The 17,170-nt window shown below is 33.6% G+C and overlaps 1 protein-coding gene across 3 annotated transcripts in view; it reads right to left on the bottom strand.

Annotated features, from left to right (window-relative positions):
• Positions 1 to 10,198: 10,198 nt before the first annotated feature.
• Positions 10,199 to 17,170, bottom strand: part of KCNJ3 (potassium inwardly rectifying channel subfamily J member 3) — a 160,959-nt gene continuing 153,987 nt past the window's right edge. For 2 of the 3 annotated variants that reach the window (XM_005573205.5, XM_005573206.5), the window contains one exon: positions 10,199 to 14,682. In XM_005573205.5, coding sequence (XP_005573262.1) covers positions 14,096 to 14,682 — 587 coding nt within the window. In that variant the 3' untranslated portion in view covers positions 10,199 to 14,095. The remainder of the gene's footprint in view (positions 14,683 to 17,170) is intronic. The other variant, XM_065525500.1, reaches the window with a different exon arrangement.

Here is a 17,170-nt window from a genome sequence, read left to right as displayed (position 1 = left end):
AATCATTTACACATGTGCATGTAAGCATCTAAAATAATAAATGTAGTCTCTCTCCTAACAAAGATAGCATAATTTTCCCATTTCAAATTCTCTGAGAATGTGTACAATTATATGTACACCAAAATATATTAGGTCATTTGTTACTATAAAACTATAATCTAGTTATTTTTATGCATTGAATAGGCATGGATTCTAACACTAATTGAAGCAAGTTACTTGGTTTAGTGATCTGGCAATTTACATATTTTTTCACAAAACTGATTTGAGGTGGAGTTTGGCTGACTTGTTTTTCTTCTTGCCAGACTTCTCAGTGTTGCATCCCTTTTGATTTTTGCCCAGTCAGCTGCTAGTAATCATTCTGGGTACTCAGATAAATCCAGGAATGAATTTCTTCCAAGTGAGCACTCTCTTGAGAAGTTGTTCTGAGAGATATTTGAAAATAAACCTGTGTTAGAAAGCTCAAAAACATCTGCCATATTTGTGTAATTTTCCATTTGTTACATTGTAAGACTAAGTGGAAGCTGGGATATGTTTAACTCAACCAACCTCTTCAGAGGATATATTGCATTTTTGTCCTTCAAGCCAGATATTGATTAGGGTAGTCAATTTCTGTTGATATTTCAAAATGATCTTTGATTTTAGGGACACCAACATAAATGCCAATGATTGGCTGTGCTTTCATTTCTCTTTTTCTAGATTTGGGAATTAGCTGTAAATTAAAAGTGTAAAGCAGCAGCTCTGATTTGTAGTTCATCAGAGTTCATACAAGTTCCGGGAAGGTAAATGCAGATGGCTTATGTATGAATATCAGTTCACATGTTGTCTATATTGATCAGTCACTTTCCTGAACTCCTCTGTTGAAGGGGAGGTTTAATGTATGAACATTTATTATATCCTAATAATCAATTATTTATTTTAATGCAAATAATTATTGAAAAAATGCCCTATGTTGGATATATTTTAAATTCTAGTGATTTAACAAATGACTGTTACTAAATTTCAAATAATGGAATATCTGTAATATTACCTGAGATGGCTCTAGACTATGTACCACCACTGGGCATTTATTTTCTTTTTAAAAATTTCATCTAGGAATTATTCATCTGAAAAACATACCTAATACAAAATCACCTCTTGGTTAGCAAGCATCTCCATATCAATGTTGTTGTATTTCTCATACTTGCTTTTTCACAGTCTGGATTTTACTGCCTTTATTTAAACAAACTTCATACTCTTAAATGCAACAAGAGGAAAAAAAGAGAGAAAATAAGCTTGGTTTTTTTTTTTTTTTTTTTTTTTTTTTTTAACAGAGTTTTGCTCTTGTTGCCCAGGCTGGAGTGCAATGGTATGATGTTGGTTCACTGCAACTTCCACCCCCAGGTTCAAGAGATTCTCTTGCCTCAGCCTCCCGAGTAGCTGGGATTACAGGCACGCGCCAACACGTCTAGCTAATTTTTGTATATTTAGTAGAGGTGGGGTTTTACCACATTGGCCAGGCTGGTCTCAAACTCTTGACCTCAGGTGATCCATCCACTCCGGCCTCCCGAAGTGTTAGCATTACAGGAGTGAGCCAACGTGCCCACGCCAAGAAAATAAACTTTCAAAACAGCTTCCTTTTGGGAATGGTTCAGATGGAGGGCTTGATTGCAAGGCTTGAGGAAAGAGACATTGTTGTGAGTGTCTAATGAGAACTAAAAAGTACTAAAATGTTTGGTTGACCTTTGGGCAATTGTTGGCTTTCTCCTTTTCAGATAAGGGGAACCACACATGTGATCCCCACGCTTTTCTAAATCTCATCTGACAAGAGTGAAATATTACATTCAGTAACAGCATCTGTATTATCTTCCGCATTTAAAATTATTTTTGCTTTTTCCCTTATCTTCATTGTGTATTTTATATTATTCATCTTTTCATGTAACATTTTTAAGCTTCATAAATTATTTTTCTGAAAAATGTGAACGATAAAGTTTAATGAAAAATGCATTGGTTCCAATAAAATAAAAAATTATAGAGTTAATTTATCTTTAATACATGTTGGAGGAGTAAATTTTCTAAAATGCATATCTGGTCCTACCATCCCTTTAACATCTTAAGTTGCTTTCAGCATAAAAATCTAACTATTTTCTGTAGGTTATAGTTCACATTATCAATGTGCCTGCTTGTTTCTCTATGTATGTCCCATATTGATCCTCTTCTCACACCCCATATTCTAGTCTTCTTAAACTTGTATTTGCAAAACATAATATTCTTTCCAAATTCTATACAGGCTTCTTTCTTTACTTTTCCTCCTTTTCATTGTCTATGTAATTTATTCAAATCTTCTAAAACACAATTCCAATATTCTTTACTATAAAATACTCTTCAAGATCTTCCCACCTTTTTTAGCCTCACCCAATTCCACATCATGCATGAGTTAAATCACCTTCTTGTTTTCCCATAACATGCTGTGTAGTTATGTTTCAAAACATTTGCTGTATTTTAATTGTCAGTCATTTTGAATAAGTTTATAACGTTTTCCCTTTATTATTTTCTATAACCCTGGTGCATACAATAACACCTACAACATGACACGAAATTGGTCAAACAAGTGATTGTTGACTTAATACTTTTAAGTTCATGGGTCTCTGTGAAACTTTGAAACTCCTGTACGTGACTACTAACAAAGTTCATGTAAATCGGCAAGAGATGGGGCAGATTCTATACATGGCACAAACTGCTTCCATAATTCTCAAGTAAGAGCTTCCCCCATAAAAATCCATGCTTAACAATTTCAAAAATTATCATAAAGTATTGGGGAAAAAAATTACAAATAAATACATAAAAAGTGACTAATCTCTTTTTGGCTCAGGATAATAGAATATTGGTTTGAATAGTGCTCATTCACAGCTTTTCTTCTATTCCAACATTTTAATTCTCATCTGAAGAGGAAATGACCCTCTTCAAGGCTAAGTATGATGCATACTTAGCATACAAAAGTAAAAAATTTCCAAAGCAATTTTTTCCTATGACTTAGCCATCAATAAGAATTTTATCAATTAACAAGCCTCAGTTTTCTGATTAGTGTTTATTTTTTAATCACTACATATTTCTAACATAGTGTAGGTATCACTTTTCTAAATATCTTCCACTTAATATCTTCTTTAAGAGTTGAACATCAACTCTGTAATGGCTGGCATTCTATACAAGATTCTTATATTTAATTAAAAAATCTATAGTTAGATGAGAGATTTTATTCACATGTCCAAATCTAGATATTTTTAAAAAGTTGTAGGTAACATGAAATATGAATCTCAGTATGAAAAGTATTGGAATATAATTTCACACTACAAATGTTATATATACGGAAAGCAAGAGCCAGTGAAGTGAAACTTGCAGAGTATTACAAAAATATGGGACTATAATATAATTGTTTTATTCTTTGCCCACTTTTCCCCTCAATATAGCTTGCTTTATGAAACTAAGAAATCACTTAAGCTGTGAGGTGGATGGGAGATAAAAGTTGGTAACAAAAAGAATAATTATTTAGGAATTTTTACTAAGAAAGAAAGCCATAAATCTCATCAGACTTCGCAGCCCTCTGTATGACAATGGGATACTAGTAGAGGATATATTTTCGTCTTTCATTTACAAAATTAAACCTGCATCTAAATGGTATTTTCTGACTTGTTCTTCTCACTGAGTCAGTCACTGAAACTTAAAAATTTATCAAAGTGTCCACTATCATGGGCTCATCCAAAGTCGCTATATACACTTCATTGATCACCTGGTTAAAATACATCGGAATTCATTTCTAAAATTAATTTCTAGGCCCCAAGTTTTTATACATTTTACGTGTCTGTGTGGCACAGTAATATTTTTCTCCCAATAAACACTGATACCAGCTCTCAAGTTGATCTACTGAAACTTAAATCTAACCTTGACATTGTTTTAAGACTATAGGGTAGGGTAGTGAACCAAAAGAAAGTGGACTTGAGATACATTCTTAGATTCAGAATACTGAAGTTATAGATGTTAATTTTAATCCATTTTGTTTTGTTTTGTTTTATCTTCCACAAAGAAGTATAAAATAAAATAAAACCTGGCCAGACATTTGTTCACAGACTGTGACAGAAATAGATTTTTAAGAGACTAATTAAGCAATGTATGGGTAAATATATTTCTTCACAAGGAAAGATGTCATTAATAGCAATAAGTGCCTTCTCTTGTTTTAAAATGTTCATAAATATACTTAGATTTGGGAAAGAACATACTTTAAAAAATTATTCTTATATTCTCTTTTTATAAACGGGAAGAAGAAAGAAATGTTAGTGAGGTAGGCAGAATAATGACCCCCAAAGAAGTTTATATCTTGGTATCTGGAACCTGTGAATATATGACTTTACTTTGCAAAGGGCACTGGAAGATGTGATTAGGCCAAGGAACTTCAGATTATGAGATGGTGAGATTATCCTGGATTACATACCCCAGTGTAATTGCAATGTTTCCCACGGTTGTTAGAATAATGTAGAACAGAGTCACAGCTAGATGTGTCTATAGAAAAAAGGCAAAGAGGGAGGTCATTTTGCTGGCTTTGAGGATGGGGGGAAGGGCAAACCAAATAATGTGGATGGGCTCTAGAAATTGGAAAAGACATGGAAATGAATTCTCTTCTAGAGCTGCCAGAAGAAACTCAGCCCTGGTAAGACATTGACTTTCGCCCAGTGACAGCAATGTCAGACTTCTAGCTTCAGAACTGTGAGACAGGACATTTGTGTTATTTAAGCTGCTAAATTTGTGATAATTTATCACAACAGTGATACTATAGTCTAATTAAATACATTAAGTTTGTTCATTAAGACTCAAAATAACTTAAATATAAGCATTTATTTATTTATTTATTTCTGAAATTACTAAAACAATAGTTGGGGGATATTAAAGTATAGTAGAGCAAAGAGGTCAGAAAGGAAATGATAGCAAGAAACTCACTGAAAGCCCATTTAAGGAGCAGATTCCCTTCTAATCAACTCAACTTGTTGATTGCTTCTCTCATATCCTGGCAGAAAACTGAAGGTTTATTTCTGGATGGGGGCATAATTGTATATAGAATCAGAAGCCTAAACAGTCTTGAGAATGAGGATACTGTTCTGAAAGTAGGATAGTCATACTTGAACTCACTCTTCCCTGTAAACACTGGTGGCCAGATACAGACCCTTCAGAGACTGCAAGAGGAGATTGAAAGTCTTACCTGGGCACAGTTACTGACCTTAAATAACAAGCTGAAGGATATACTAAGCTCAGGTAAATAGCTCAACCACATCACACATCAGTGAAGATCAGTTTGATTTATTCCATACATTTGAACAGAACTTCATTGATCATTGCAATTGCTCCATTTTTAAGTATGAGAAAAGACCTAATAATCATCAGATATATGAGAAAACAATCTAATATGAAATATAGACCCCCAAATCATACATATAAAAAGAAATCAGAAATAGGTACAACGCAGAGAGAAAGAAAACATTTAAAACATGCTATCTTTAATAATTTGAGACAGCTAAAATTAGCATTCATGAAACAACAAACAGACTCAAAAAAGGAAACATTTATAGAACAGGAAAAAGTACTTGAAAATTAAAACTAGTATAGCAGAAATGAAAATCTGGAAGATAAATGACCTAAAGTGTAATAAATGGACAGAAATAAAAATCATGAAGGATAAAGTCAAGAAAGTCCCCAATAAAGTACAGAAAAAAATGCAAAAAGACAAAAGAGGAAATATGAAGGTATTAGAGAATCATTCCAGGAGCTCCAACAGTCAAACAATAAAAATTTCAGAAAGAAAGAATAGAGGAAAATGGAGAGGACCATGAGGATACAGATTGCAAAGGCCCAGCAAAAGGGATTAAGTGGGCCCATACGTAGGTAGATCATTTGAAAATTTTAGAACACTGAGGAAGAGTAGAATATCTTAACAGCTTTAAGGAGAAAAATTAGTTTCATACAAAAGATTAAAATTCAAAACAGTATTAGACATCTCAATAGCAACACTGGAAACTAGAAAAAAGAGAACAATGTCACTGAAATTCAGAAGAAAAAATAATTTCTACAGGAGGCCAAACAATTAATTACAAGGTAAAGATTTATTTAAATATATTCAAGCCTTCTAAAAGCTAATCACTATTTGTTTCTCAGAAACCCCTGGAAAATGTGTTTTATCAAAATAAATTTTATCAAAACAAAACAAAGGGTAAAGACAGAAAGAAAAAAACATGTTCCATGAAACAAGGTTTCTACACCAAGACAAAGGGAATGGACTCTCCAGGATGATGACAAAGGAAGATCCCAAGAAAACACCTGTACAGCAGTCAAAAGAATTTTCCTTCATAGAGCAGGTCAGGATGTCTTGGTGGAGGCTTCTTCAAGAAGATGAAACTGGTAGATTATCTAATGAGTCTGACAAATTAACAGGAAATCATTTACATAATTGGGAAAGATTCTATGGCTGTATTAATGATATATACATAAATGAACAAAGAACAAAGAAGTCAGTTATCAACTCTAGGAGGAAGAAGCTGCAAAGGGTGAGAAAAATCAAAATACATGGGGCTCGATTGTGACAGCACTTAATGAGGACATTGATAATTAAACCATTAAAATATAACTGTTGGAAGTCTAACCATACTAGAGTGGATGCTGAAGACATATAGTGGGTAGCAAGGGTTAAAATAGAACTAAATCATTTACCACAGTGGAAGGCAAACAAATAATACCCCTAAATGGAAAACCAAAAGAAACAATAAAAGAATGATTAGAATCTGCATGTAAATAACAATGGAGTCATTTAAAAGGGTTGAAAGTCTTTGTCTCTGGAGCGAGAGTGAGGAGAGAGTAGGTAGAGAGTGGGGGCTGTTTTTATTGTAACAAACCTTGTAAAAATTTCATGACTTTTTATATGTATGTGTGACTTTCATCTATCTATCTATCTGTCTATCCACACATATGAAACAACGTCTTTAAAATTCAGCAGTTTCTTCCATGTATGTGTGTGAGAGAGAGAGAGAGAGAAAGAGAGAGAGAGAGAGAGAGTAAATTCAAGAGAATTAGACATGGAGATAGGTTCTAATTTGGGTACTGAGATTTTAACACCTATAATGGGAAAGGTGCAACTTCGACACCTGTTAAACAGGAAACTAGAACTGAAGACCCTGAATAAGTCTAGGGCTCTGTAAAACCTTATCAGGAACCAAACTTTCCACCTAAGGCCCAGTGACAAGGAAGCTTGTCTGTGCACGGGGCTATGGAGACAGCAGAAGGCATTCTGGGAGAAGCTGAAACCTCAAACCTAAGCATCATGCAATTATGGATATTTTATCCAGGATATCCCATGTGAAGAAATTTTTGTTACCTGGCTCCTGATAAATGAAATCCTAGTGAAACTGAAGAATATGAAAATATCTTGCTTCCTGAAAACACATCAATTAGACATATAATATATTTTTAATCAACAAGAATGTCCAGAAATAAAAAATGTAAAAAAAAAGAAAAAAGACATTTAAGATGATCAAGAACTGCGGCTTTCTTATCACAGATGCTTGCCTAAATAACTGTTAAAATATATACTTAATTAAGAAAAAAAGAAGAATGAAGGGGTAGGATGCAAGAAGCTATGGTGAATGATCAGTAAATATATAGGCAATTATAAAGATGCATTGACTTAAAAATAACAGTTTTTTGTTACAACATTAAAAACAAGTGTAATACTATGCAAAAATAGCAGAGAAAACAGGAGAAGATGTGGCTGAATTTAATATGCTGTAAGATCCTTGCGTTGTTTGAAAGGAAGGTGGAGATGTTAATTAGCTTTGGTTTCATTAGTTGCTGTACGCAAGCTTAAATTTTGAACGTTACTAAAATAATAGACATGGCACTTTTTTTAAAAAAGGCAATGAAAAAAATACAAAATCCAAGAGAAGAAAAAATAAAAACAAATTTATCAGTAGCTATGTGTCTATGAATATTTATATTAAATATATATTTATATAGCGTGTTATATATAACATATTTTATAGAAACATATTTATATAACAAATATATTTTATGTATTTATATAAAACATTTGTATAGAAATATATTCAAGTAAAATATCAGATTGTTATAGTATGTATTACATATAAATTTATGTATATGCAGTATACATATACACACCAGCACAGGAAATATACAGTCATTTCTAAGTAGTGATGGCTTCCGACGAGGAAGAGAAATGGAGTAGCGTAGAGTTTGGAAGAGACAAAGTGACTGTTTTAGGTTTCCTTCTTTTTCTTTTTATTCTTTCTTTTCTTTTGAGACAAGGTCTCACTGTGTCACCCAGGCTGGAGTGCAGTGTCGTAGTTCATAACTCAATACAACCCCGAAATCCTGGGCTCAAGAGATCCTCCCACCTCAGTCTCCCTATTAGCTAAGATTATAGGCACATGCCACTATGCCCAGCTAATTTTTTTTAAACTTATTTTTAGTAGAGATGAGGTCTCACTGTTGCCCAGGCTGGTCTTGAACCCCTGGGCTCAAACAATCCTCCTGCCTTGGCCTCCCAAAGTGCTGATACGATAGGTGGGACACTATGTCCGGGCTGTTTTAGATTTCTATGACACTTTATTTATTTAATAAGTAGGAGGTAAATACAGCAAAATGTTACTGTATCATTTTTTAAAAAAACCTCTGGGTCTGAAGTACCTGGGTTTGAAGAAACTTTCTGCTTATTTGAGGTATTTTTTCAAGTATCCAGTGAACTCTTGATTTTTTAGCTTGTCTTTTTCATTTTACCTCTTTGCAACTTAGGTATGTCTTTGTGCAACACTTCAAGTGTCTACTTTCCTCCACATTTTCTTCATTCTTATTTGTCCTTGCTTTCTACCTACTTTTTTCCCCCCTCTAACCAACACACAATTCTGACCACAACTACTCCTTACACTGCTATCATTTTCCATCCACCACTTCTCCAAATGACAGCTAGGAAAAAAGCAAACTCCACTGTAAAAGGCATTCTGTTAGGTTAGAAGCCATTGCACACAGTCATTGAATATTTATGTTCATGCATCCAAATTTTCTGGAATATGCAGTTGTTTAAAAAAGGGATTCTCTCTATTCTTTATCCTCCCAGGGAGCAGAGACTATACCTCATGTTTGTGTATTTAATTAAAAAGCCCGCTAAACAGCCTCTCTGAGAATAAGTTTCTTCAAGTGTAAAATAGGGATGATTTTTACCATGCAGAGTTGTTTCTTAATATTTAAATAATGTGTACAAGTCACCATGTATGTGATTGATACATTCAGAACTGGGAAAGGTTAAATAGAAGTATGGATTTGATTCTTAGTAAACAAGGAGGATATAGTAGGTCCTACTGTATTTGTTCTCTATAGCATCCATTGGTCAGAAAAAGCCCAGATAGTATGAAAGAGCTATAATTTCAAAAAATCTTTACAAGTGGATTAAAAAATCCCAGAGAAATCACAGTGAAACTGAAGAATATCTAAGTCAAAGAGAATGTGCAAACATCCTCCTCTCTGAAAACACAGCATTCAGACATATAATAGACTTTTAAGCAACAAGAAAGTCCAGAAGAAAATTGTAAACCCAACAACAAAATGTATTGTGAGGAACAACTCTAACAATTCTACTAAATGATAAAAGACCATCTGCATGGAACGCTACCAGGTCAGAAGCTGCAGCAACTTAGCTTTTCTAAATTAATTCTCTGAGGTGCCTGGGAGTTGGGTACATAACACATCACAAAACTCATCTAATCCAAGATTAAGAACACATTTTTCTATGAAACACAGGTGAAGCAACTGAATGCTTTATTAAAAGATGATTAGATATTTAAACAAAATTGAAAAACTATGCATTTTACTTACTGCTTTACTTACTGTAGCTTTTAAAACACTGGTTCAGCAAGGGGTAGGATAACCATGAAGCTTCCTCCAAGAAACATAGGTCCTGAGTATCTGCATTATTAAGCTGACGTTTGGTACTGCTGAAGCATCTTACCAATAAGCAGCCAAAATAAAAGGAATTATCAAGGAATGACTTGTGATGGATTTAATGATTGTCTTTCAGGAATTAAGAGTTTTATGATAAACAAATGGAGTCAAGAAATGTGAATAATTAAGTGGTCAAGAGTGCAAAAAGGATGAGTACACTAAAAATTAAACCCAATCATGTTTCAAAAGTTTAATACCATTTTTTATAAAATTGAACTTGCAGTATTGAATACATGAGTTTATATTTTTGAACCTAAATGACCTTTTACACTTAAATAATTATAGATTGCATGCCAGAAAATGGAATTAGGTTGATGCTAATTTAAATATGTACAATGTAATTCAAACATAAATTCTGAAGAATGTAAGAACTAATAGCATGTACGCCAGCTTTCCCATGACCCAGCCTTCCTCCAGTAGAAATACTGTACTATGAGCCATTTTGTCCAGACAAAAAGGCTCTTCTCATAATATTTTTAGCCATATATAGATAAATTTAAAATAGCATAAGAAGAATCTTTCAGAAATAATTGATGGTAAAATATCCTTATTTTTCATTTTGTATATATTTACAAAAGTGTATTTACCTATTTCTGAAAAGAAGAAACATTTAAAATGAAGATAAGCATTATCAAAATAATTGTTTCTTTTATTTACACCATTTTGATAAATAGAATGAAATATCTTACTATAACAGGACCTATATCATGAAAATGCTACAAAAAAGGTCTAGTTTCCACTTGTTATGTAGAATTATTCAGTTCAATGATCACATTAGGTTTTCCTTTCCAATAGTCATGACATTGGTGGTTTGAAAACGATCTTGGCTTAAATTGACTTTTACTTTCTTTAATGTGAGCTCTTACAACTTCCAGAAATGGAAATAGCAGAGGTTAGGTTTTTATTCATTCAACAAAATGCATAACTTTTCATTACTGAAAGGCATGTCACGAACATATTGAACAAGTGTTACATGAAATAACTTTGGTAAGAACTACTTCAGGCTGAAATATATGAAGCTGAGATGATTTTGCTTAGAATGATGTATCAAAAAATCAGCAAAAGGAGAAGAAAAGCAATTCTTTATTTTTATCCAAATATATCAGACTTCATAATTTAGTTTCAACAAAAACTTCACCATATATCATCCAAACCAAGACATTGTAAGAGTGAAAGGGAGTGCTACCAATAATTACACAGGTACAACAGGTATAAACTGGAATCTTCCTGGGTAAACTGGGACCTACGATCAACCTAGAAATAAGGGTTAAACTGCAATTACATGCAGAAATCATACCTTTCCCACGCATGTGTGGAAAAGATAAAAAAAAAACACCATTCACTCAGATAAGGTAATTTCAACAACAGTAGCTCTTTCTCATCAGATAGATTTCTGTTCACATATTATCCCTGTCCTAAGCCAGTGACATTTTTCTAAAATAATCAATTTTTACCCCACACAGTTACTTTGCATTATGTTACCCTGTTTTTATTCTTTTTTTTTTTTAGATGTTGAGATGGAGTCTTGCTCTGTCACCCAGGCTGGAGTACAGTGGCAGAATCTCGGCTCACTGCAACCTCTGCCTCCCAGGTTCAAGCGATTCTCTTGCCTCAGCTTCCCCAGTAACTGGGATTACAGGTGCCTGCCACCATGCCCAGTTAATTTTTGCATTTTTAGTACAGATGGGATTTCACCATGTTGTCCAGGCTGGTCTTGAACTCCTGACCTCAGGTGATGCCCCAACCTCGGCCTCCCAAAGTACTGGGATTACAGGCGTGAACCACTGCGTCAGGCCTGTTTTCTTCTCTTAACTGATACTTTGTCTGAAGTGGTCTTATTTGTTGTTTGTCTCCTCCCCACTCTCCTTCTGGTATACAGTGTTCATGGTGAGCAACAGCCTCCTCTGACTTAGCTATGTCCAAATCCCCAGGAACTAAAAATGCCTACGACATAGAAGGCATGCAAAAATTTTGTTGAAAGTGTGAATACACTTGGAGAGTTTGTTTTTGGCTCTGTCTTCTCGTTGGTACCAAAGACAAATTCAAATGACTCTCCAAAGTAAATTATGGCTCTATTTAGTTTTAAGTTCTTGGACTAAATGATCTATGCACTTTTTTCCCACTGCTGATCAATATACCATGCCCTGTGTACCCCTTTCTCTCTCTCTCACTATTTTGTTTCCTACATCCACAAAATAAGAAAGCTTGGTTATCAATGGGTATAGGGCAGTTCGCTCCATTCACAGTGGATGCACACTCAAGATAGATCATTTTGCCAGTAAGAATTCCCTGGTATATGTTTGCACCTACAGAATTTGGTTGATACAGAGGTAGCCAGAAGGTATTATTATAGTCAGTGATTTAAGTGATGTATTAATTTGCCAATAATAAAATTATCACAAAATTGTTAAAAAATAGGAAATAATGAGAGCCCAAACTAGCAATTAATGACTTACATATTAATGAGAACTTTTTAAAATTTGGGGCAGACTTAAATTATAAATACTTAAGTTTTATAGGAAAACCCATGATATTCTGTTAAGGAGCACTTTTACATTTTCATAAAAGTCTCTGCATTCCAAATTTTTATTTTGAAAATGTTCTACTGATCACTAGTTTTGATTCCTGCTTATAAGTCATAAATATCAGACTTCAGGATTAGAAAAAACAGTACTGTTAAAATTATTTGGGTAGACCAGGGATCCAAGACACCAATAAAATCAGTGTTCACCAAAAAACTGTGTGTAAGATATCTTCAATTTATCTAATTTTAATTTCTCTCTGGTCTGTGCAAAAACTTCCTCCTGAACTATAAGTGACAAGCATGGGATAGGTTCCCCAGGTGAGGAAAAAGTCTATCCTGTTACAACAAATGCCATAAACAAGAAAACAGAGTTAAAAAGAGACTCAAATAGACATACATATTTTAAGCATAAATATTTATCATCTGTTTCATTGCATTGTCATGTCTTCTTAAAATGATTGGTCTTTAAAATGGACAAAATTTCCAGAAAAGGAATGAAAATGTTTCCAATTTACTCAGTTTGAAAACAGGGACCATTAATTGTATAACTTCACACAGATTCTGATATATTCAATATAACCTGGCTACTGTCTAATAACATGATTCAGTGTTTGTTCAGAGCTCATCTTTGTATTAGATCATATACAAAATAGATTTCCAGATTTTAATTAGTCTAGGAAAGGAATGATTCTCAAATTAATCAATAATTATTTCTCCCCAGTACTAGCAACTTTTAAAAATCATAAGAAATGTTCGGTGCTATACTGAGTACTGGTATGCTCTAAAGTTTACAATTTAAACATGTAATGGTTATATTTTTGCAGGGCCATAGATAGCACAAACTTGTGTGATTCTCTCATATAAAATACAATTGAAAGCCTCCCAGGACCTTAAACAGCAGAAAACATTAAATCAGATTTTAAAATGACAAAAATTTAAGGCTAAAATATTTGGTATTAATAATTAATGCCAGTAGCCTTCCTACTCTAATAAAGTAAACATGCACAAGAACTACAACTTTGAACAAAACATCACAATTTTATCAGATATATATGTATGTATGTATGTATGTGTATGTATGTATATATATATATGTATATGTGTGTATACATACACACACACACAGACATATATTTAGTTTTATCGCCCTGAAAACTATTCACTCATGTTTGGCTTAATATATATGTTAGAAATGTCGGGGAGAGTATTTCCCCTTTAAATATATATATATATATATATATTTTTCCAGAATATACAATATAAATATGCCATATATAAATCATGCCATAAAACTAAATGCAAAATTTGCACATTATTGCATGCTTGATGTGATAATACATGCCCGTTAATAACTTCCTTATGATGTCCTCCCTCCGTAACTGTTGCTTTCTGCACATTAGCAATACTTGGGAAAGGAAGGGTTCTCAAATATGCTTGTAGAACTGGGAGGAAAATATACTTTCAGATTCCTTAGGGAGAATTACCTCATCGCCAAATATTGGACTATTACTAAATCAAACATTAAATAATGCCTAAGGGAGTGCTTTGTTATGTGAAGCGATCAGAGTTCATTTTTCTTAATTTGGCTGGAAGGTTCCCTTCCATCCTAGCTGCTCCTCCAGCCATCTTTTGAAGCTTTGGTGGCAAATCAGCCACAGACTGGCTCATGGGATCAGATAACATCTTGGTCGTTTTAGATACCAGTTTTTCTTCTGAGTTGCCCGGAACTGAACTTATTCGTTGAAGTTTCATGGGCAAGTCTCCCAAGCTGTAGGCTTTTTCTGAAGTTGTAGAACTCATCCTCAAGAGTTTTTTGGGAAAGTCTTCTCTTCCAGTAATTTTCTGCAGCTTAGATGGTAGTTTTGTAGTAATATCATCTAGTCCATCTAAGCATTCCACAGAATTATGTCTTTCTTTGCTGTTAGTTATGGCTGGTGCTATTAAAGGGGATGACATGAGAAGCATTTCCTCCTGCTCTTTCACACTGTAAGGTGGGGTGGGGACTTCAAATGTTGCATGGAACTGGGAGTAATCAACTTTAAAGAATCCCTCTTCTAAGGAAATTACAGGAAAAAAACGGTGACCCCAAAGAACTTCATCTTCAGTATATGATGTTCGAGCTTGACAAGTCATCCCTACAAGAAAAGAGAAAATTCTTGATAAATTATACATAGTGGAAGCACATGTAAAGCTGGTTTGGCCTAAATAATTCATTTCACTTTCTTATCTAGGTTTTGGACTGTTTATCTGAAGCCTGAATAATAGAATAGATTAAAAGTTGTATTCTACGTTAATAGCTTTGATACACAGAAGGACGATGCGTCATTACATAAATATTAACCACAAACCAAAAGCAGAAGTAGCATAGAATAATTTCAGAACATACGTGTCCCTATAAGGAGATAAGTGGAAAAATTATGTAACAATTTTTCATCATTTAAGAAACAGTGTCATAAATAAAGCAAATCTGACATTGAATCTAAACTTTAATACTGTGTAAACTTAGAAAATATATTTAACTGAGTATCACTTTATTCTTCTGCAGAGTAAAGCACTGTCAACAACACCTGTCTCACAATGTTGATGTGACCATGAATTAACACATACAGAAATGTAAAATTTGTCATATAATATCTACAATAGGTGACTCCATTAATGAGAGCTTACCTTTTTCTCTTTACCTAGCAAAGGCTTGCTATGGGGCGGGGGGGAGGGGCGGGGGGCAGGAGGACAAAAGGTAACTCTCCCAAGTATTTGCTAAACCAATAAAAGGTAGTAATATTTACATGCTAGAAAAAGAAAAGCCATTATGGTGGTTCCATTCTTTTGCATCTGTAAGGCCAGAATAAACTTTTGCTCAAGTTTCAGAAATCCATAGGCTAAAATCAGTGATCTGGGCCATGTGATGTATCAAGTTGCACTCTTGCTCTAGGAATATCTGGACCCGGATGCTGGCTATCAGATGTAAATTTTTTCAGTTTATCAATTATGTTCCTTGAATATCATTTGCCTCATGGTATTCTAATTTACTCAATTTTGTTCTCTTCATAAATCATTTATTTCGATTGTGTTACAATCAAATCAGTCAACTTGTGAATATTCATTTTGTGAAGACTGGAAGTACAGGAATAAATTAAAAACATGTATCAAGTTTCTGTCTCATGTTAGTCAAAAGACATGATTTTCTGTAAGTAGTAAAATTCACCAATTTCTCTACTTTAATAGAAGTCTATCAGACTTCTATTAAAGGCTATTAAAATGTAAGATAATGATGAATTTTAAAAATCATCCCTTCAATAATTAAGTGTAATTTAAATAAATGATGATAGTTTTTCTTCATTCATTTCAATTCTCCCCCATCCATTATAAGTAATTTCTATTGTTTTTGAGCCTGGCATAGTTTGGAGGAAGGGATGTCTGTCTTTTTTCTAACTGACTAGCAATCACACATACAATACATATAGATAATTAGGATATAATGCGTAATTAAGAAGCCACATTTGAATCCTTCCAAAATCTTGCCTTATGAAAATTGTTGGATATTACCAAAGAATTAGTTACCACTATATACTATTTTTTATGACAGTTTTAAAATAAACTCATGTAGAAAATTAGTATCTATCATGTGACTAGCACTGTGTTAGGTGCTCTCTCTCTTCTTCCCTCTTTTTTTTTTTTTTTCCATTCTAATCCTTAGTATGGTCCTGTTAAGAAGATATTCTTGTATGTATTTTAAAAACAAGGAATTTAGTGCTCAGAGAGGTTAAGTCTCTTGACCTTTCTTGAGCACAGATCTAATAAGCTATAGAGAAAAAATGTATCATCCTATTTATGTGTGTGTGTGTGTGTGTGTGTGTGTTTAATTGTCATTGTTATTTTACTTTGCTGCAATGTCTCTAATATTTTAGTTAGGAATGCAGTTATCACTTAAACTCTGTAATGGTGCAAATCTGACCATGATCAAATATCCGTGTTTATAATCAATTTTATGTGAGGAATAGCCCCAGAAACATTTATATATAAGACAATAAAATGAGTTTTAAAATATTAAGTGTAAACACACACATAGCAGCATTCCGTATTTTCTAATAACTTTCTGGCCTCTAAGTATTTCATAAGAAAAATCATAGATTATCACTTAATCAGGAAAAATAAACGTATTTCCTGATATATCTACTTGGTTTTATTTTGAGAAATTTAAAGATAAAGAGAAGTATCTAGAATAAAGAATAAATATCTGATGTTATTGTTAAGAAATAATAAAACAAATAATGTGGAAGTGCTTTATATTTTCTCCCTAAAAGCAACCACTGTCATTTTAAGTCTTTCCCATCCAAGACATTAATTTAAACTTGAGAAAAAAGACTATATTTTTACTAAGTGATAATACTGCCTTACAATCTTTTTTATTTTTATGTTTTCAAGATGAGGTCTCTGTCGCCCAGGCTGCAGTGCAATGGCACGATCTCAGTTCATTGCAGCCTCGACCTCCCTGGGATCAGGTGATCCTCCCACCTCGGCCTCCCAAGTAGCTGTATTTTTTTGTAGAGACAGGGTTTTGCCATGTTACTCAGGCTCATTTTGAACCCAGCCATTTTTTTAATTTTAAAAACTTCTTTCATT

This window comes from Macaca fascicularis, chromosome 12 (genome assembly GCF_037993035.2).
Source record: "Macaca fascicularis isolate 582-1 chromosome 12, T2T-MFA8v1.1".
Classification (NCBI taxonomy): domain Eukaryota; kingdom Metazoa; phylum Chordata; class Mammalia; order Primates; family Cercopithecidae; genus Macaca; species Macaca fascicularis.
The sequence above is the reverse complement of the archived record's forward strand: the minus strand, read 5'-3'. Positions and strand labels throughout refer to the sequence as shown.